The sequence below is a fragment of the Monodon monoceros genome, unplaced genomic scaffold (genome assembly GCF_005190385.1).
Source record: "Monodon monoceros isolate NGI ecotype Baffin Bay Population unplaced genomic scaffold, NGI_Narwhal_1 Super_Scaffold_21, whole genome shotgun sequence".
Taxonomy (NCBI): domain Eukaryota; kingdom Metazoa; phylum Chordata; class Mammalia; order Artiodactyla; family Monodontidae; genus Monodon; species Monodon monoceros.
Genome location: NW_021703778.1, coordinates 124,525,521 through 124,547,999, shown reverse-complemented (window position 1 = coordinate 124,547,999; position 22,479 = coordinate 124,525,521). Strand labels below are relative to the sequence as shown.

General features: G+C 38.8%; 1 protein-coding gene, 1 non-coding gene and 1 pseudogene across 4 annotated transcripts in view; all 3 read left to right on the top strand.

Moving 5' to 3' along the window:
• Positions 1–22,479, top strand: part of L2HGDH (L-2-hydroxyglutarate dehydrogenase) — a 52,464-nt gene extending 29,985 nt beyond the window's left edge. The window contains exons 7-11 of one of the 3 annotated variants that reach the window (XM_029236925.1): positions 8,405–8,572; positions 9,459–9,616; positions 10,712–10,843; positions 19,178–19,390; positions 22,331–22,479. In XM_029236925.1, the coding sequence (XP_029092758.1) occupies positions 8,405–8,572; positions 9,459–9,616; positions 10,712–10,843; positions 19,178–19,373 (654 nt within the window). In that variant the 3' untranslated portion in view covers positions 19,374–19,390; positions 22,331–22,479. Of the gene's footprint in view, positions 1–8,404; positions 8,573–9,458; positions 9,617–10,711; positions 10,844–13,719; positions 13,765–19,177; positions 21,199–22,330 lie in introns of those variants that run through there. The other 2 variants (XM_029236924.1, XM_029236926.1) reach the window with 2 other exon arrangements.
• LOC114903728 lies at positions 2,983–5,924 on the top strand (annotated as a pseudogene).
• LOC114905263 lies at positions 21,252–21,415 on the top strand. The gene has a single exon (XR_003796124.1). It is a non-coding gene; the product is annotated as a U1 spliceosomal RNA (small nuclear RNA).

Sequence of the window (22,479 nt, the reverse complement as noted above, 5' to 3'; positions counted from 1 at the left end):
CAAAACTACTTTCATCTACTTTATCTACTGTCATCTCCTTTCTTAAAAAGTTGAATTAACCACAGTGCTGTATTTTATGTCATTGAATGAAATTTGTGTAATGTAAAAGTTATTCTGAGAGAAATCCTTTGAGAGCAGTGTAACAGCTTTCATTCTAAGAAGGGTTTCAACTTGGAAATGTCTTCATGAAGTGATTGTGCCAGCAAAGGATAGGATTATAAGCACTTAGAGTAATAAAAACTGATAGTTTTATTGCTCTGCCTACTTATCTACATTAACTTATTAACTGTCTGCTAATGAGAAAACTTTGGGGGCAGGGAGCAGGTTGTGCAGAGAGAGATGGACTACTTTTCTTCATCTTCTCATAGTCTAAAACAAGAATTATTGAATAGCATAGAAGCATTTCGTTAGCTGTATGTTAATTGAACGATCAGAGTTCAGTCAGGAGAGTAGAGTCATCAATGAGTATATTATAGGAATTAGGCCTTACACAATTTTTAAAAATATTTATTTATTTATTTTGGCTGTGCCAGGTCTTAGTTGCGGCACGCGGGATCTTCACTGTGGCATGCGGACTCTTGGTTGTGGCATGCATGCGGGATCTATTTCCCTGACCAGGGATCGAACCTGGGCCCCCTGAATTGGGAGTGTGGAGTCTTACCCACTGGACCACCAGGGAAGTCCCCTTACACAATTTTTAAAGGATCTGGGGAAGTGCAGGTTCAGAAGGGGAGTTGGTAGATCAGAGGCATCTCCAGCCAGTCTGAGAAGCCACGTGTGTCTAGCTGCTGAAGTGGGAATGCAAGCAGGAAGCTCATGAGGAGATATGGGGGGCTCTTGCCTCTGTCTATACCCAAGCAGTGGGCTGGAGCAGTGCCTGATCAGTAGGAGCAGTAGTTGGGAAGCTGAATGTGGAGCTGTAATTTACTTTGCAGTGGGTGTTTGTCACTTCATTGGACTAGAATGACCTTCAGAGAATAGTGGCTGCTGCTGTACTTCTGCCTGCCAAACCATATGCAATTCCTGTTTGGTCAGCTTTAAGCTGGAACCGTATAGGGAAGCACTGTCGTTCCCAGCTTAACCAGATCGACACAGTATAACCCCCTGCAGTCCATCCCTTTTCAACTTGGCATCCATTCACACCCCTTATAACCATATTTAACTTCCAAATAAAGAGAGTAGAAAAACTATGCTTCCATCCACAAGGTGCAACTACCTTCCATACACCTGAAGACATGCTTACTCTCCAAAAAGATACGAAGTCTACTTTATTGATCATGAATGTTCATTTCTTTTCTAGCTGAGTCACTCTCCTCCTTTGAGATCCTGCAACTTCAATACTGAGATAAAAGGTTAACCACAATTTAAGCTGTATTATTCAGTATATTAAATCAGTAGTTCTCAACGGGAGGCAGTTTCTCCTCCTAGGAGACATTTGGCAATGTCTGGAGACATTTTTATTGTCACATCTAGTCGAAGGGGGGCAATGCTACTGGCATTTAGTGGGTAGAGGCCAGGGATTCTGCTAAACATCCTACAATGTGAGAGACAGGCCCCCAGAACAAAGAGGTATCTGGCCCCAAATGTCGATAGCACTGAAGCTGAGGTGTTAGACAGTGGGGAAGTGACAGAGATGGGTGTGTTAGTCGTCTAGGGCTGCCTTAACAGAACACCACAGACGGGGTGGCTTTAACAACAGGAATTTATTTTTTCACAGCTCTGGAGGCTAGAAATCTAGGGTCAAGGTGCCATCAGGGTTGGGTTCTGGTGAGATCTCTCTTCTCAGCTTGTGGATGACTGTCTTCACACTATGTCCTTACGTGGCCTTTTCTCTGTGCGTGCACATGTACAGAGAAAGAGCAGGAGAGAGCAACCTCTGGTATCTGTCTTATAAGAACACCATTCCTATTAGATTAGGGCTCCACTTTTGTGACCTTATTTAACCTTAATTACCTCCCTAAAGGTCCTGTCTCCAAATACAGTCTCGTTGGGCATTAGGACTTCAACGTATGAATTTGGGGAAGACACAATTCAGTCCATAATAATGAGGATAAAGAAATAATTGGGTAATTTATAGACAAAAATATTTATTTCAAAATAAGGAAGAAATACCCATAGCTACTACACTCCTCATTTCTGTCACCAGACATGTAGTCATAGCTGATATTTATAATTTCCTTCTTCCACTACTCATTCCATAGTCCCTTTGCCCTTGGCAAGCATCTCAGCTGGTCATGGTTCCTAGTTTGGTGGGGTAACTCAAACTTTCATTCCTGAAGTGTCTGTGCCATTAGAAGCCCTGCCTGTTTTGGGTTGTGGTACTTTCCATTAAGTTTTATAATAATACATGGGAAAATTAAGGCATGTCCCAGGAGAGCTACATTCCAGATGTACTCCTCTTTATCATCCCTGAGCCCTCTATGTGGTAGCAACTCAGTTTCTCCTTGAGAGTCAGAATCAGTTACCCCACTCAGTACAGTAATCCCCACTGCCTATTGATCACTGGCAGGGGGAACCCAAAGTGGCCAAGTATGGCAGTATCAATTCCTAACTTAATGCAACCATTGCTTATTCTCTAATGGAAGCCTTTTTCCCTTGGGAACTAAGACCTCTAGACCATCAGAGCCAAAAGTTGTAGGGATAGGAAGCAAAAAATTTTACTGTAATAGTAAGGAGCTACTCCCATTTTCTACCTCTTGATTTCCAGACCTGTGAATCCTGGCTATGGGAGAAACAACACCATATATTAGTCACTGGTTTAGAGCATGTAGAGAATCCTGGAAGACCTTGCCCCAGGCCTGTAGGTGTTGCCAGCCAGCTAGTGCTGTTATTGAATCTTCAAAAGCCCATTCTACTTTTTGTCACCCAGCAGCTTCAGGATTGTGGGGAAAATGATAAAATCAGTGCATTACACAAGCATGAGCCTATTGTTATACTTCATTTCCTGTAAAATAAGCTCACTGATCAGAAGTAATTCTTCTAAGTAAAATACCATAACAGTGAATAAGGCATCCTATAAGTTCACAGATGGTGGTTTCCATAGAAGCATTGTGGGCAGGGAAGACAAATTTATATCCAGAGCAAGTGTCTATTCCAGTGAGCACTGAGTGCTGCCTTTGGTTTTTGATTGAAGTGGTCCAGGGACCATATCAGTGGCTCTGTTGATTCCGCTGTTGGCAGATTGAACATTCAGCAGTGGTTGTAAACAGATCAGCTTTGGTGAGTAAGTCCATGTTGCTGAACCCTTGCATTACCTCCTTGCTGCCATAACCATTTAGTTCATGAAACCATTGGGTGAGGACAGGGGTACCTGGGGAAAGAGGCTAGCTAACGTCCACAGAGCAGGTCATCTTGTCTACTGATTATTAAAATCTTCCTCTTCCATGATCACTCTTTAGTGAACATTCATATAGTACTCAAATATCTTTTTTATCTGAGCCTGTTTGGAGAGGTCCATTCACATACCTTTTCTCCAGAGCTCCCTTTTCTGACCATCCAGCAAACCATTAGTCATTGCACATGAAGCAGTGTAAATCCATACTTCTAGCCATCTCTCCTTCTAGGTAAGATAAATAACCGAGTATAACGTTCAGTGTTCTGCCCCCTGGGAAGATTTCCCTTCACTGCAGTCCTTCAGGGCCACTCCCGAGTGGGGCTCTGGTGCTGTAGCTGTTCATTTTCAAGTGACGCCAGAATGTTGTGCAGAACCATTTGTAAACCAGGCCTGTATTTTTTTCTTCCTTGGTCAGCTGATGACAGAGAACTTTCCATGGGGCCATGGGGGCAGGCTGAGAGGGAGGAGATGATTTAGCAGTAGAGGTCATGGGAATTTGAGCCACTTGCCTGCACAATTTATGTGTGCCTACAGGACCTATACAACCCTTATCTTGTATATTCCACTTCCTCTTGATGACGGAGTGCTGTGTACACACCCAATTTTGCAGCTTGGTGAGTCAGACAATACCTAGTTCATAATGGGTAGTTCACATGGTAACTTGGTGACCTGTGGTCGAGTGCTGAGCCAAAGGCAGAAGCACTTTCTCAAAAGGAGGCTAATTACCTGCAGAGGATGGTATAACTTTCCTCCAAAATCCTATGGTTCTCTACTGATTCCACCTCTAGGGGCCTACCACGGTCTCCGTAAAACATCACTATCAACCACACACTGCAGTTACCATCAGAGCTGCTGGATCATGTGGCCCAAGTGGCAGAGCAACCAGAGTCTCCATTCAAAAAAGGATTAAAAAGCAGAATGGTTGGCAGCGGTGGGAAGTGCAGGCCCGGTGTGGAGGAGCAACAGTGTGAAAAAAACATTTGAAGTGAAGGAGGAGTAAATCCTGTAAAGCTGATGTCTCCAGTGACTTTAGAAAAGAAATAGAAAATCATCATAAGCTTTCTCTGCCTGAAGATTTCTTTTTTATATATATAAATTTATTTATTTTATTTATTTATTTTTGGCTGTGTTGGGTCTTTGTTGCTGTGCGCGGGCTTTCTGTAGTTGAGGTGAGCGGGGGCTACTCTTCATTGTGGTGCGTGGGCTTCTCATTGCAGTGGCTTCTCTTGTCGTGGAGCACGGGCTCTAGGTGCGCAGGCTTCAGTAGTTGTGGCATGTGGGTTCAGTAGTTGTGGCTCGTGGACTCTAGAGTGCAGGCTCAGTATTTGTGGCGCACGGGCTTAGTTGCTCTGCGGCATGTGGGATCTTCCCAGACCAGGGATTGAACCCGTGTACCCTGCGTTGGCAGGTGGATTCTTAACCACGGCGCCACCAGGGAAGCCCTGCCTGAAGATTTCTATCACTTCTGGAATTTCTGTGAAGAACTTGATCCTGAGAAGTCAGCGGATGCACTTTTCTGCAAGCCTTGGCCTTCGATTAATGGGTCTTTACGAAGTATAAAGTGAACAAAAAATCAGCAAGCCCAATATTAACCTTCACTGGAGATTTTACTATGACCCTCCTGAGTTCCAGACTGTTATTACTGGAGATAATAAAATTCAGTTCCATGTGGGGTATTTCAGGGAGTCTCCTGATGAACCTCCTGTATATGTTGGTACAGATGGAGCAAAGAAAAATTGTATAATTGATCAAAATGGAGATAATGTGTTTGCCGCAGTCAAATTTGTTTTGATGAAAAACTTAAGTAACATAAAAAGAAAACTAGTCTCTTGAAAAACATAGATGAAAACTGCACAGAAGCAGCCAGAGCACTGGGTTACTCATTGGAACAGAGAATCATGAAGATGAAACATAGAGATAAGAAAGTCAAGACAAAGACTTTTCATGATGCAGGCTTAGTTGTCCCAGTAGATGAAAATGATGCTGAGTACGGAGAGCTCCCTGAAACAGATGCCAACTTCAAGGGAATTTGCAAGACAGTTTTTGAAGCACAAAGTGATGAGAGACTAAAAGCTTTTGCTCTCATTCAGCGATGACTTCTGTGCAGTTTGCTAGTGATGAATGTGATTATGGGATGGGGCTTAAGTGGGAATGGACTTCCTTGTTATGGTTCAGACTATTGTCATAAAGTTACCTGCCAGCTTTTACCTCTTACCTGTACTCTGTTGAAGAGAAGTCTCTTTGCAGAAATTATTGAAGATTATCTGGTAAACAGGAGTAAAGAAAACACAGACCAACTTGCAGCATGAATGAGAATTGGCTTTCTTTGGTGTATAATACTTTAAAGCATTAATATTAAACCTGTGATTTTTTTTTTAAGGAGTACATAAAATAAACTGATGGAAACGTTTACTAAAAACTTTTATAAATCTAAAAAATAAAAAAGATTAAAAGTCTGCTTCTGCCCCTGCCCTCATCTAAGGAACATTTTCACTAGAGTACAGCATCAAGTGATGCAGGATATGCAGGGGCCTATGGGATACCAGTGGATATGTATTTCACCCAAATTTGCTATAGTTGTTGCTTTTATTTTGACATTTTCTTTTAGTATAGTTAAATAATATAATTTAAAATTTAAAATATAATTTTAATATATATTTTAAATTATAAAATATAATTTAAAATTTTGAGGGACTTCCCTGGTGGCACAGTGGATAAGAATCCGCCTGCCAATGCAGGGGACATGGGTTCGATCTCTGGTCCAGGAAGATCCCACACACCGCGGAGCAACTAAGCCCATGCACCACAGCTACTAAGCCTGCACTCTAGAGCCCACGAACCACAACTACTGAGCCCATGAGCCACAACTACTGAAGCCTGCACACCTAGAGCCTGTGCTCCACAACAAGAGAAGCCACCGCAGTGAGAAGCCCATGCACCGCAACAAAGAGTAGCACTCGCTTGCCGCAACTAGAGAAAGCCTGCGTGCAGCAACAAAGACCCAACGCAGCCAAAAATCAGGTAAAATTAAATCTTTAAAAAAATAAAAAATAAATTAAAAAAATAAATAAATGGAATTGTTTTAAAAAATGAAAAAAATAAAAGTTTGAGTCAACTTATCAAGTTGAATATTTATGCTTTTATGACAGGTTAAAAGAAAATGAATTTTTAAAATAAACTTTTGGGGAGAGGATTTGCAAACTAAAGATTTATAGATTGCATATGGGGAAAAAGTCTTTCACTTATGAAATAGCAACAATAATGCATAGTTTATTTTTTTAAAGAAATTTATGTTTGAACAAATAATTCAATGTAAATTCAATATTTCAATTTTGGGTGTGAAATAAATGTGTTATTGAATTTAATAATTGTTTCGTGTATAGCATAAACTGATTTCAGAGACGTATGACAGTTTTTAATAAATTTTTTCTTTAGAATTGTTCCTTGAGCTTTTTTTTTTTGGCTGTGTTGGGTCTTCATTTCTGTGTGAGGGCTTGCTCTAGTTGTGGCAAGCGGGGGCCACTCTTCATCGCGGTGCTTGGGCCTCTCACTATCACGGCCTCTCTTGTTGCAGAGCACAGGCTCCAGACGCGCAGGCTCAGTATTTGTGGCTCATGGGCCTAGTCGCTCCGCGGCATGTGGGATCCTCCCAGACCAGGGCTCGAACCCGTGTCCCCCGCACTAGCAGGCAGATTCCCAACCACTGCGCCACCAGTGAAGCCTGTTCCTTGAGCTTTTAAGAGAGAACTTCTAGGTTATTGCATTCTGGTACCATTCTATAAATTCTCTTATCTTTACATTTATAAAGCTCCTCTTCACTTTACGTTTATAAAGCTCCTCTTCAACAAAGAGTTGCTGAACTTTAAAGTAGTAACTAGAAGATTTATATCACAAAGAATTTTTTTGTACTTCTGGTATATAACTCTAGATGAACAGGAAAGATACCAACCTACTTCTGTTTTTGTTGACATGGTCCTTTGACTTCAAGCATCTTAAAACTTTCATGGTTTAGTCTAGCTAATTTGAATTCACTATAAACAAGTTTCATCTGATTTTTGTCATCAGTGTGACTTGTATAACTCATGAAAAGATGCTTATCTTGGTAGCTAAGCAAAAATAGCATGCACGCGGAGATAAAATAAGGCTGAATCAGTAAGGGCTACAAAGAAAGAAAGAACGTTGAGGCAGGTGAGAGCTCCAAGGCTTCAGAAATAGGTCCTCGGGGAAGGAGATCTAGGAACAAGAAATTACCTGAAGCAAGAAGGTGTTAGTTGTCTCCTCTGTAAGAAATAAAGCGATAGAAATTAGAGTGTGGTGGTGAATTAGGGTTAAATGAAATCATTTAGGAAATAGAGTTGCAAATTGGCCAACCCTGGCAGAGTAAACCTAAAAATATGTAGATGATAACCACAAAATAAAATTTATGAGAAAACACAGCCTAAGATTAGCAGTCTCATAGTCACTAAAGCAAACCTTGACTGTAGTGTGCGTTCTCAGTAAATGTGGGTTGAACGAATGAGTTTTTGAAAGTAGCTTCAGTTTGCAAAGTAGATACTGATCAGGAAGCAGAAATTGGTTGGTGGGTAGGTTACAGTGGGAATTGTGCAAGGTTATTGAGTAACAAGATCAATTACTCCTACCTAAGACAGGAGAAGCTATTTGAAATACAAAGGAAGCCAAATTGGTTGGGGCCACCTAAACGAAGTTTACTACTTCATGCAACAAGTAGTTAAGTTCCGTGCTAGGTGTTAGTAAAATACGGGTGTATGTGTGTGTGGCTTGTTAGGTATCCTCACTAGGTCAACCACTGTATCTCTAGATTAAAGTACAAAATTTAAGGTACATCCTCTTGTGTGCCACTGCTCTAAGTTCCTACCTGCCACCTAAATGCTGAAGAACTTATTTTGCTGATACTTGTTTTAATTTCCTCTTTTAAAAGGAATAAAAAGGAAGAAGTCCATATCTGTGCCCTTATTGTCTTTTCTATCATCTATCCGCCCTCTCCCTCTCCCCCTCCTCCACCTAATCTTTCTACTTCCCACAAGTCACTGTTCTTTTCTCTTGCACTAGGGAGAGGAGGTTCGATGTCAGTATGTTGTGACATGTGCAGGACTTCACTCAGACCGTATTTCCGAGTTGAGTGGCTGCAATCCCAATCCGCGAATTGTACCATTCCGGGGAGATTACCTGCTCTTGAAGCCAGAAAAACGCTATCTTGTAAAAGGGAATATTTATCCAGTAGGTAGTACTTCTGTCTTCTCAAGATGGTTGTGGGCAAAAAGGGGAATGAAACAAAAACTTTTCCCGGGGTGAGAAGTAAGATATTTTGAAGGGCTTTTGGTGCAGTCATTCCACCTGTTTCTGTTGTGGTTGAATCTTTATTCCGATATCATAGTCATTCAATTATAATGACTTGCCCACAAGTACAGGAAAGCTTGAGTGCACCATGGGAAGGGCTGTGAAGAAAGAACCCAATTCTTCCACTTCTCTGGTGGAAGGAGTACTCATAACAGAACTTTTCCTTATAGCATGCCCAGATGCCAACCCTCTTTCTCAGATCACTGTCTGTAAGTGCAGAAAAGGGGATTTGGCCACTGTGTAGTTTCATGGTGTAGAGAAGACAGAGCCGTTTAAATGAAAAGCTCATTCTTCTGTCTGGAACTACTAGGTTGAACAACCAGTATTCAGCTATTTAATGTTTTTGACCTTGCCAAAACTTCCATTTCATCTGTTCCAAGTATTGCATTCCCACTTTACAAAAGGCTGTGCTATGAAGGTGTGTTTTTTTCCAGCAGCTCTGATTTTATTTGCCACCCACATATATCCCTACTTGGGGAGGGTGGAGGTGGGGAATAACCTAAAGTAGGACAGTTGTTTTTTTTCTTTACCCAGAAAGAGGAATAGATGGGACGATGTGCCTTATCGTCATAGCATCAGGTTTCCTGTGTGGCATTTCTAGGCAGAAGCATGTAAATAGAAAAGTATTATCTGAGTACAGATCAAAAGTAATGCAAATCAGATGCATGGGAAGGAAATGTTTTATATTACCAGTTGAATGTTTGCATGTGTAATAAAATGCAGTATGAAATGGGGCTAATAGTTCTTTGCTCTGTTAAATCCATAGGTCCCAGATAGCCGATTTCCTTTCCTAGGAGTTCACTTCACACCAAGGATGGACGGCAGTATTTGGCTAGGGCCGAATGCAGTTCTTGCCTTTAAACGAGAGGGTTACAGACCCTTTGACTTCAGTGCCAGAGATATTATGGATATAATTATCAAGAGGTAACTTTATTTCCTTAAAAAATTGATTTTGTGTGCTTATATTTTTAATATGGGATTTTTTTCTTTCTCGATATTCTGTTTATTGGATAAATCTTCATATTTGTGATTGGTATATTGGTTTTTTAATTAATCTAAATTAAGAGCTTTGTGGAATAAGCATAACATTTTAACTACTTCAAGAACACTCTGATGAGCCAGGGTGATGTTGTGGTTAAAAAGAACAAGACCAAGAGCCACGAGCGATCACACATCTGAGAATCCAGATCTTGTTTTGCTAACCTTCTAGCTGAGCTTGAAAAAAAACAGAAGTTTCTCTCAAAATCAGTAGATGGTTTACTTTGATAAGATCATTTCAGGCCAGTCACCATGATTTTGAAAACCTCTGGAGAAACTGCTGATAAGCAAGATTGTTTCTTTTTGTGGAAGACTAACAGTACTGCTGTGTTGACCTGGAATGCAGATTGTTTACTATTGTAAGAAATAACTCAGTGAAGTATTTTGTCCTTTTAGCACCGTTGCTCTCTAGAGGGTTTCACATCATCAAAATCACTAGAAAGCTTTTAAAGCTATACTTGAGTTTCACCCTGCACAGATTCTGAAACAGGTTTAGGATGGGGCTTCCTAGCACGTATGCTTGTAAAAATACAGATGTACATAAGCTCCCCAGAGTCTCACGTGAGAATCACTACTAGAGTGTCTCACCTCTGGCTGACTAAAGAAAAGTAGGGTAAATGTCCCACATGTTTAATGCCATGATTTAAAGATCTTTAATGCCTTTTAGGTGTGTTTTGAAAGCACATAACATTGCATTAGAAAGCCTTGATGTTGGCAGGCTTTATCCTAGTTTGAAACCAGCATTCCCTGGGAATTTGAGTTTGAATGGTGTTTACTTTTAGAGTTGGGAAGGTATTCCTTTGATGAAGTTTCCTTCTTACGTAGGCCAAAAGCTGATTTTCTTTTAATATGTGGTTTTTCTGACTTTGCATAGATTTCTGTGATGCCACACCCCACCCCCAAATCTAATAGCTGTAAAGGTGTTGTATGATAATAAAGAATTCCTTTCTCTCATAAAGATTTTATTTTCTTTGCTTTCAGTGGCTTGATTAAACTGGTGTTCCAGAATTTTTCCTATGGAGTTAATGAAATGTACAAAGCCTGTTTTCTCAGTGCAACAGTGAAGCACCTTCAAAAGTTTATCCCTGAAATTACTATCAGTGACATACTTAGGTAAGGAAAAGCCATAAGGGTTGTAAATACAGTCATGTCCTAGGTGAACTTGGGAGGTGGGTCTGACTTGGTGACTTGTAAGCACACTTTCAATCAGTGTGTCCACTGAGTTTTTGTGTGCTCTCTCTTTCTCAACAAGTTGTTCATTCCCCTTGCAGTTTGGGCATTGCTGCATCATGGCCCTTAGTGCTTGAACTAGGTCCATTTATGATTATCTGGACTACCTTACAGCATTAAGCTGAAATCTCCATTTCAGTTGTGTTATGATGCCACCTTCACTTTTGTGTCTAGCTATCACTCATAATAAACATCTCACCTGAAGTTTCTTTAATCTCCCTGGCCACTTACTCCTGTGATTCCAAAGCTTTCTGACTTTTAATTCTGTATAAGATCATTGATCACCATGTTACCTAATTAGGTAATAAGCATATTAAAACATTATTCTTTGATTGATTCTTAAAAGCTTTTAGAAACATACTCATACCTGGCATCTTACCTTGCTTCCTCTGTACTTATTTTGTTCTTTCTTGGATCCTACTTCCCTCAAGGACTATTTGTAGAACAGAAGTGGGAAATAGTATGGTAGCAATCAGTCTGAGTGCTTGCTGTGGGCGTGTGGGGCAAAGGAAGGATTCCTTAAAAAAAATGTTTTTTTCTTAAAGATAAAAGGCTTTCTGGACTTGATCTATACCTTGTCCTAAATGCCACACAAGCCTATTTTCTTTTTGGTGATATTTTTAGGGTGCTCATCTTTTCCCCCGAACCAGCCATTTGTTAGGCCTAATCAGCAGTGGTCTTTGAGATCCTCTCCTCCCTGAATCCATCCCGCAATGGATCTCTAGAGCACTAAGTGTCTGTCTCCTCAGTAACAGCTGCTGAACTTGCCTGGTGTAATATATCAGCAGCTCGCCTCTGTATCTGGGAAGAGAGCAATAATCACGTCAGCTGTCTCCCTCAGGGGAGCCTCCTGGTCTAAATCTGATTCTCATGTATCATTCTCAGACCAGCCTCTTTGAATCCTTAGAAGAACTATTAAAACCCAGCTAATGTTTTTAACTCTTATCTCTCTCAGCACTCTACTCACCTTCTGAAATAGAAGGGATAAAAATATCTAGGCTTTATGTTCTTTCACTCACCTATAAATGAAGGCTTTTATGTTTTCTGTGGTCTGCTTTAGCAGACTTGTTATGTTTTATATCTGAAAATAGATTGGTCAAATCTAGTGTCTTTTACTGCTGTTAATATTCCTTGGAAAACACAATAGGTGGGCATAGTGAATTCTGTGTATAAATAGTTGCAGTGAATTCACTATGCAGATTTGATTACCACTCTTTTGTAGAAGCCTGAGGAAAACTCTTTAGACCAGTGGATTTCACGTGGTAGAACTGAACCTTGGGGCTTGTGGGTTTTGGTGAATACCCTTGTCTCTGGGTGGAAAGGTGTGAATTTCAGTTACCAGTTTCATTACCAGGTAGTAGAAAAGGGCACACAACACTGTAGGCAGGTGCATTTGGGGACAAATTCAACCCAGTCACAGATGAGTTTCTCTCTGAAGATAGAGAAGCTGAACATATTCAGCAATTCCATTTGATTCCTGTAGCTCTTAAATGCAGGAAATTATCAGTAACAAAAAGAAAATTGTAGAAGATATGTTTGATGCCATTTATATGTTTATACTGTGTATGTATATGGATTGCACATGTAATGTGAAAATAAAAACAAACATGAGAGCGATAAACACCTAACTGAGGAGAGTGTTTATCTCCGGGGAGACAAGAGAATGGGATGCAGAGAGTTTGACAGGGGGCTTCTATCATATCTATAATGCTTATTTCTTAAGCTGTTTGGTAAAAAAAATATTGGTGTTTATTATGTTATTCTCTGTACCTTGTTATATGCCTAGAATCTTAAATAATAATAATAATACAAAAAAATAAGGTCAATAGACTTCCCACATTTTGAAGCCTAAGTCCTGATTGCAACCAGTATAACACCATAAATGCCCTATCATTAATATTGGGGAAGAAGCATATTAGGTAGTTCTGGATAGTAAAAAGGAACCAAAGCAACACTTTTAGTGGAATGTTTAGCTCAAGACGGTGTCCTTTAGTTGCAGTAGCTACCAAAAGGGATCCAGTTGGACTTCTCATTGCCCAGCCAGAGTATCTTGGGCAATAACTTACCAGTGAACATTAGATTGGAATGTAAAGTTATAACCTGTCAAATGTATGCATTAGGTATACAGACTTCTCATTATTAAATGATGATCTTTACGGTTCCTAATTTTAGCTCTAAAGTCCTTTAATTTGTTCTGTGATTAATTTTGACATGGCAATCTAACAGTAGTTTGTATCTGTTAGCATTGTAAGGATGTAAAATATGATGACATATTTGCCAAGATCCCCTCTTTTTCCCACACTTCATTTTGAAAATATCTTCTTGGGGGAATTCTGTAGTAAATTTTCAGGCAAGATGTTTTCATTGTACGTGATAGCTAAAGACCACACTACTGTGAAATGCAAGGGTAAAAGCCAAAAATCCTGCAATAAAGGTGATCTAGACCCTTTTGCAAAAAAGGGTTTCTCATTCTTGGTACTGTTGACATTTGGGGCCAAATAATTCTTTATTGTGGGGGACTGTCCAGTTCACTGTAGAATGTTTAGCAGCATCCCTGGACTCTACCCGCTAGATGCCAGCAGTACTCCCCTAGTATGACAACCAAAAATGTCTCCAGACGTTGCCAAATATCCTCTAGGGGGCAAAGTCTCCCCTGTTTGAGAGCTACTAGTCTAGAGAATTTGGTAACTCTCACACTGCAAAATACTAATGAGAGAGTCTGGAGAAAATACAATAAAAATCCCTTGAAATGCTTACAGCTGAGAGTGCAAGAAAATAAGGGCATCCCAGAAACGAAAACAGAGAGGAAATTGAATACCCAAGAACTAAGAGGAATTAGTGCTGATGCTGACTTGGAAAGGTAGGGAGGATTTTCTGATTTTGATGTAAATATAACTGAGTTTTGTTTTTAATTGATCTGTGATTTACAGACAATAAAATATGCAGATCTTGAGTGCTCAATGAAGTTTGGAAATTGTATAAATTCATGTATCCACCACACAAATCAGGATATAAAACATTAGGGACCTTATATTTTAATTGCTACTCAAGTGCTGGAAAGGAAGCCTTGGGTCTGTAAAAGGTAAAGGGTTGGAACTGAGATCCCTTTGTAAAACCAGGGACTCTGGAAGGGCTATACCCTCAGTGAAAAGGAAGTCTAGAAAAAAAATCTCCTAAAAATCTAGAACCCTGGGCCTTCCCTCACAAGTACTTGGAGTTTCAATTTGTACCACTAGTTTGATCTAGGAACTTTAAGCTGAGAAATGGATCTAGCTTAAAAAGTAGATCCATTCCTATTTGGATCCTGCTTCAGACTAACACTTCTGCCTCTCACTCTCTCACTTTAAACAGATTAGAGTGAGTGAAAATCAGGGTAATTTGACCACAGACTGAATATGGTTGATACTAAGCAGTTAGTAGTTTTGTATTATTATTAAGAATCCTTTTAAGAGAAATATACATTGAAGTGAAATGATACGCCATCTGGGGTTTGCTTTAAAATAATCCAGCGGAGAGAGGTAGACAGAGTGGGGATATAGATGAAACAAGATTGGCTGTGTGTTGATTATTACTGAAACTGGGTAATACATACATGGGAGTTCCTTATACTGTTCATTTTACTTTTGTACATGTTTAATATTTTCCATTAAAAAAAAAAAAGGTGTTCCTAGAATGGTTATACACCTGGAGTGTCTGACAGAAGCAAATATAAAACCTCTGTGGAGGGACATAATTTCAACCCAACGCCCCCTGCTGAATAGGAACTCACCAGCAAGAGTTCCAAAGCACTATAAGTGAGAGTAAGCAGATAGAATAAATACTAGAATTAGACTCTAACAACTTTGGATAATAGTAATATTAGAAACCATAAAGTAAGTATGCTCCAATGAATTTTTTAAAAAAGGGAATGAAAAAAACTGAGAAAGAATAATAATTTAAAAAATACCCTAGGCAAATTTAGAAACCAAGTAATCAGAATTTCTAGAAATGAAAACTATGGTTCTTAAATTTTAAAACTCAAATGATTAAGTTAGACAGCTGGTTGGACCTCCCTTAAGAGAAAATTAGTAAATTGGAAGGTAAATCTGAAGAATTTAGAGAACAATGTTGTAAGCTAAAGATGCATCATGTGCAAATTAAGACATGGAGAAGATGAGAAGATTCCAGCCTCCATCTCATAGGAGTTCCAGAGAAGTTGAGAAGAGGCAATACTTTGAAGAAAAGTATTTGAGAATTTTCTGGAATGGACAAAAAGACATAAAATTCAAGATGCACAGTGAGTCCCATCTGAATTAAAAAACTAAATACAAGAATGTAAATAGATTATATAACTTCCAAATAGTAGAGGAAGAAAAAAGAATGTAGAAAACTCAGTAAGTCAAGAAAGGAGGTGGGAAAACTTCAGAAAAAGATCGGGTTAAATAGCATAAAATAATATAGTAGAAATCAAATATCAGAAATTATAATAAATGCAAATGTGTTAAGACAGAGATTATCAGGTTGGATTTTAAAAATCCACCTATGTGTTAGGCAAATGCTTATTCGAAGAAAGATGAGTCCTAGGTTCATTTTAGATAAAAGACACTTTAAGGTAAAAAATTATTGTTATAAATAAGGAGGGTCACTATAAATTTGTTGCATATGATAACAGAGCTAAGAAATACAGAGAACAAAAACTGACATAACTGGAAGCAGAAATCAAATCTGTAATTGTGATGGGTGATTTTAAGACATGTCTGTTGATAGATGATAGCTCAAGCAGATAAAATATTATGTTTGAGGGGAATTCCCTGGTTGTCCAGTGGTTAGGACTCGGTTCACTGCTGGGGTCCAGGTTCAATCCATGGTCGGGAAGCTAAGATCCCCTCAAGGCACTCGGCATGGCCAAAAAAAAAAAAAAAATTAGATTTGAATAACACAATTAAAACACTTGATTTAGGGACTTCCCTGGCAGTCCAGTGGTTAAGACTCTGTGCTTCCAAGGAACTAACATCCCACGTGCCGTGCAGCATGGCCAAAAACTTAAAAGACCAACAAACAAAACCACTTAATTTAAGGGATGCATAGAACTCCCTCACCCCCGTTATAGAATACTCATGTTATTCAAGCCCTCACAGAACATTTACTAAGGCTCAAAATGATCTAAGCCCTAAACCAGTTTGTCAACAAAATTAAAAAACTGGGCATGGAAAAACCATGTTCTCTTGTTGCAATCCAGTTTGGTTGAATATTAATAACAAAAATACCCTCCTTCACATTTGGAAATTAAGATGGAATGGTTGACTTGCCCTATATCACCACTCCCAATTTAAATATGCTCCTGTGAACTTCTGTTTTTAGATTAACAGTAGATCCCATGTGAGTTTTATAAAATACTAAATTGTCCTATTTGGAACTGTCCAGAGATGTCAGTTGTAGCCTGTCATAGCTGTTTTCTAGCCCACAGGATTATGCCTGCCACAGAATAATAAAGCAATAAATACAACACTTCTCAGAAGAATGAGTGCCGTTAGTTACATATTTACCTGCTGTTTCTAGACATATTTAAGGGTCTAGGCCTTGCATTTCTATTAAATTTAGCTGCAAATATGGCAAAATATGTGGCTACAAATAGCATTAAACAGTTAAATATAGCTAAATTCACAAATATTAAATTTGCTGAATCATTTGTTCTTTCAGTTATTAAAATAGAATTTAAAAGGATTGAGAGTTAAACAATTCAAATCTTCTATCCCTATTGAATACTTCCTATGTACACAAATCTAGACATGGGGGCAAAATAGGGCTATTGTATAAGATTCAGTTCCGGCCCTGAAGATGTTTATGGTTTATTTTACCTGAAATTTCAAAATTATAATATTCATCTCAAGCTGAGATATTCTGAGGGGGAATGCCTATATGTAATCATGCAAAGAAAAACCCTGAAATTTCATTAAGTGCTGAATAGGGAGCATGAAGAATTTGGTAATTTAAACATGCCATGTTAAATAGTTACTTTAGTTTGAACTAAAGTGAGTTTCTTAGAAAAAGTTAATCTTGTATATTTTTTTTACAGTTTGGATTATAGGTTTTGAATACTTGGGCAGGACTGTAGGGGATGTCGAGAACATAGTTGGTGTTTGTAAGAGGAATAAATAAATATAGACACATTTTTAACTGTAGTTAATCAGTACTAACTTCTATTTGCTTAGAAAGAGTAAGGAGAATATACTAACTAAACCTTCATGGAGAGGAAAGTTTTTATTTTGAACACTCAACATCAGTAGGTAGTCATGCCACTGTGTGTCCCCTGCATGTTGGCTTTCTGTGAGATAAAAGGAGAAGGACAAGAAAACTCATAGAGATGCTCACAACAGCAATAGTAGCATTATCCAAGAAAAGAGAGGTGAAATGCTGTTTTGATTGGTTGAGAGAAGCTACAAACACAGAATGTACAAAATAGACCATACACTGGCTAATAGGCTGTTATGTATCCTTACCCTAAGAAATTTCAGCTTCAGTCCCATTCTGTCTTTTTGTGCTGTAAGTGTTGTATCTGATTTTTTTGTGTGTGTGTGTGGTACGCGGGCCTCTCACTGTTGTGGCCTCTCCCGTTGCGGACGGAGCACAGGCTCCGGACGCGCAGGCCCAGTGGCCATGGCTCACGGGACCAGCCGCTCCGCGGCATGTGGGATCTTCCCAGACCGGGGCACGAACCCGTGTCCCCTGCATCGGCAGGCGGACTCGCAACCACTGCGCCACCAGGGAAGCCCTTTGTATCTGATTCTTACTTGGAAATCCTTACAGCTCAAAAATCTCCTGTCTAGATTCCCTGCAGCCTTCTATATTACAGATTACTTTTATTACAGAACCTTTCACCCCTGTTGTTGTAATTCTTATTTATCTCTCTACAGATGAACTGTATAGCTATGTAACTTCAGGCAAGTTACTTAATCTATCTTCTTTGCTGTTAAATATAAACTATAAACATATCAGCCTCTTAGAGTTGTTGTGAGGATTAAATGAGAGAATTCCTAGCATGGAGTAAGCACTTGGTAAAAAAATAGCTGTTATTATCATGATCTCTCCTCAGCCAGGCTGAGGTCTTAGAGGGCAGTGCTCTTGTATTGTTCTTTGTATCTTCCTCAAGTGCTTATCTGCATCTGCCCAGAATCAATAAAAAGTGTTTGATATTGTTGCCTGATTTCTAGAGTCTTGTTGGTGTGTATAAGGCAGCTGTTTGCAAACTGGGTTTTCTTAAGCAGTTTCAGTGGAGGTGCTTATGGACTCCAAAATTATTTTATCCAGATTTTATCTGTAAACTTTATTTTTTTTATTTTTTATTTTTTTTTATTTTTATTTTTTGGTGCGCGGGCCTCTCCCGTTGCGGAGCACAGGCTCCGGACGCGCAGGCTCAGCGGCCATGGCTCACGGGCCCAGCCGCTCCGTGGCATGTGGGATCTTCCCGGACCGGGGCACGAACCCGTATCCCCTGCATCGGCAGGCGGACTCTCAACGACTGTGCCACCAGGGAAGCCCCTGTAAACTTTATTTTTAAAACTAAAAAAAAAAAAAAAAAAAAATCTAATTTGTAAACTCAAATGTTGTAAAACAGAACTTTTAATGTTAAAGGCTCTTAACTGTATTAACATGCTGTTAATTCATTTTTGTGCTTTTCCTTTAATTAAGAGAGTGTGTCATTTCTCTTTAATTAATTGAAGGTTATCCTGATATTAAATGCTAAACCGTTAAAAATCAAAACAAACTACAAAGCCAGAATTTGCTGCCATTTGCAAATATTTTTTCCATAACTTTTAATAGTGTACAACCAAAACAAAACATAAAAATACTTAGAATTCTGTAGCGCATGTACGAATGTAGCTGACACACATAATTCTTGCTTTCTTTACTTTGTATTATCTTGCTTTCTATTCTAGTGATTGATTGTATAATAAATTCATTTTGTAAATTTAAATAAAAATACATCTATTCTAATTAAATATGGATTTATCTGCTACTTTTGGAAAGAACGCATTTGTGTATTTTAGGGTAAGGATATATGCTTGAGAGGCTACAACTGGCAGCCTTTGGCTAAACACAAACCTATCGGGTTTTCACATAATTGTGCATTTAGAAGAATAAAGACTTTATTGCTTTAAGAATACTTTGAAACCACTGACACGTATGTAAAATGTCCTGTCGCTTCTAGTCAGATGACTACCACTCTTGCTTTTGCAGAGGTCCAGCTGGAGTAAGAGCCCAAGCCCTGGATAGAGACGGAAATCTCGTAGAAGATTTTGTATTTGATGGAGGAGTTGGGGATATCGGAAATCGCATTCTTCATGTGAGAAATGCACCTTCCCCTGCTGCCACTTCTTCCCTTGCAATTTCTGGAATGATTGCAGATGAAGTACAACAGAGATTTAAATTGTAGATAATGAAAGGAGCTAGGTATGCATTTTAATCTCCACATTCAGCAACAAGAATGTACTAACTACATTCTTTAAGTTTCATTTAAGAAAAATGGTTTAAAATGTCATTTTAGATAACCACTGAATATTTTAAATTATGTAATGTGGAAATAATGATTTTTTAAAGTCCATGCTCTTTAAAAAGGTACAGTTGTATCTGTCCTGAATTCTTGACTTTGTTAATGACCTGTCCTCACCAACCATGATCTAGAGATTTGGCTTTTTTTGGAATTTCTGGGAACTATAGCATGAAAAAGTGATTATTCCCCTAACTTTTTGGCTTTATAATATCTAAGCTTTTTTGTCTTTCCTAGACAAGAAAATATATTGTAGGTTGCAAACCTTTTAATTTTGAAGAGTCATAGAAAAGCTCACATCATTTAGAGCAACAGTATTTGTATTTGGGAATTTAAAATTGTTGATTCAAATACATGAAATTTCACATTTTGAAGTAGTTTGAATAAGATTCTGTCTTATCTACATTTGTAAGAAATAACTTTGCAAAAGAAACTCAAAGCATTTATTATTCCCAGTTTCTTTATAATTCACTTGGTCTGGTGTCATCCCTAAATCTAAACAGCAGTCCACAATGAGTATTTTGCTTACTCTTCAGTCTTCTGTGGTTGAGAAACTAAAAGAACTTAGAATCCTGACACTGAGATACAGAACTTTGTAATTTAAAATAGTATTTATCTCTTATATCTCTGTTCTTCAGTCATACCAAGGTTCTCAGATGTTGGCCAAGATCACTAATGATTCATGCCTACTTGACTTTTCCAGAATCCTATAAACCTTTATGAGGATGTTTCTTCATTTTGGGGAAATACCTAATTTTGAGGCATTCACTTTTGTACACCGCAAAAGTGCCTTACAATCATGTGTATTTCATGAGTATTTTAAATTGTTGCCCAGTGCCATACCGTATACTATGTACTATATATATACGTGTGTGTGTGGTATCTGTTGAAATGATTCTTGCAATTCAGAATGTTGGAAAATAGAAATATAAATGAAAATATGGTATAATATGGGGAAACTTATTGCAGAACCACCATTTAGGTGAGAAATTTTCATCCATTCCCTCACATATGCTCTCTCTGGAATAATCTTCCAGTCTTCATTTTTTCTTTCCTCTCGTCTCTCCAAAACTGTGTGATGGATGAGTCAGAAAGATGAGCATTTTGGTTGATAGCAAAACTTACCAGTTTTCTTCCTTTTCACTTCAAGCCAACGATTACATTGATTGAGCTACCTCATCAGTTAATTTGAAAGGCTACATACACATCATCAGCTCATGTTACAGAATAGCACATCTCAGGTGAATAGATCAGACAGTTCTTCAGCACTTGGGATGAGAATACTGAAAGCAGTTGGAAAGTATTCACAGAGGAAACAAGCCCTAATGGTTCTTCATAACAACTGATTCTTCCAAGAAATGTGATGCACAGGGTATTTTCTGTTTCATTGCAAGACTATTAAGAGATGGAAAATATTACAATTCTCTATTTCATTAACAGTAAGATTCCATATACACTAAGCTGTGAAAGACTGAAGTTATAAAAATAACTACCCTAATTAAAGCAACCCCCATTCCATTTGGGTCTTTACTATACCCCAAAAAATACAAGTGAAAAAATGATTGAAAGCGTTTTGAATGTAGATTATTCTATTTGTAAAACGTTTTTATTTATGTCAATAGAGTTTTGTTGTGGAATAATGCTATAATATTTAAAAGTTTTGTGTATTTCTAAGAGAGAAGAATTGTATATTAATATTAAAAATATTTTAATGAACTTTGGTTTTGTGAACATAATTTTTAGTTTCATAAAAACTCTGATTCAGTACTTACCTGGGAGGGGATATGCCATGATCATGAAGGTGGTTTTCCCAGGGTGCAGCTCATGCATTGCACTCTGGATGTGCTGACCCCTGCAATTTCCCCAAATGTGGGAAACTTGGCTGCATGATTTGTGGTATTGGGGAACTGTGTTTGAGCTTTCCCCTGTTTTTTTCTGTTTTAACAATAGAGATCCTTCAAGACCGTTTTCTAGGGGTCCAGTGGTTTGTGTTTATCTAATACTGAAGAGAACCTTTAGTGTGTCATCCATTGAATGTGGGTACTGGATGGTGGTTAATATGACACAGGGATATGGAGAAATAAGGATTTTTTTAAAACTCTGATTCATATAAATTTTGAGCTATCAATAGGCTTTAAATAGCAGCCAATCAAAAAAAAAGCTTGTATTTGTGTATAGTGTAAAAATGAGGTAGAGTAGTTTATATTTTGGTTAAAAAGTGGAACACTAGGGACTTCCCTGGTGGCGCAGTGGTTAAGAATCTGCCTGCCATTGCAGGGGACACAGGTTCGATCCCTGATCCAGGAAGATCCCACATGCCGCGGAGCAACTAAGCCCGTGAGCTGAAACCACTGAAGCCCACGCGCCTGGAGCCCGTGCTCCGCAACAAGAGAAGCCACCGCAATGAGAAGCACGAGCACCGCAACGAAATGTGACCCCCACTCGCTGCATCTAGAGAAAGCCTGTGGGCAGCAATGAAGACCCAACACAGCCAAAAGAAAAAAAAAGTGGAGCACTTTCCTACTTAAAAAAAATGGCTCTCCATTTGGTAGTGGTAGCAATATCTGGCTGACTTCAGTGTCATCCTCATACCCAGAGTACCAGGGAACATTATTTCTGTTCCATAGTAGAATGTATATAACATACCAATACACAGTGCTTTTTCCATGGGGAGGAGGGCAATAAGTAAATCTTTTGGAATTTCATACAAAATTATTGTTCCTCTTGGGAAGACATTTTTGGTATGCTACCTCTTACACGGGGTTGGGGTTCTGGGCATGAGCCTCCCATATGGGTTATAGGGCAAATCATCTATCTGAGTGCCTGCTCCAATTTCTTTCCAGCAGGTGGACTGTTAAGAGGACCAGAGTTAGCTACAGCAACGGACCGTGAAAGTGAGTGACAACAACATTTATTGTTTCCTGTGGCATTGCTTTGGTTTGCTACTGACTGGCAGCACTTGTAGCTTTAAATAAATGGAGGAAGTAGGAGA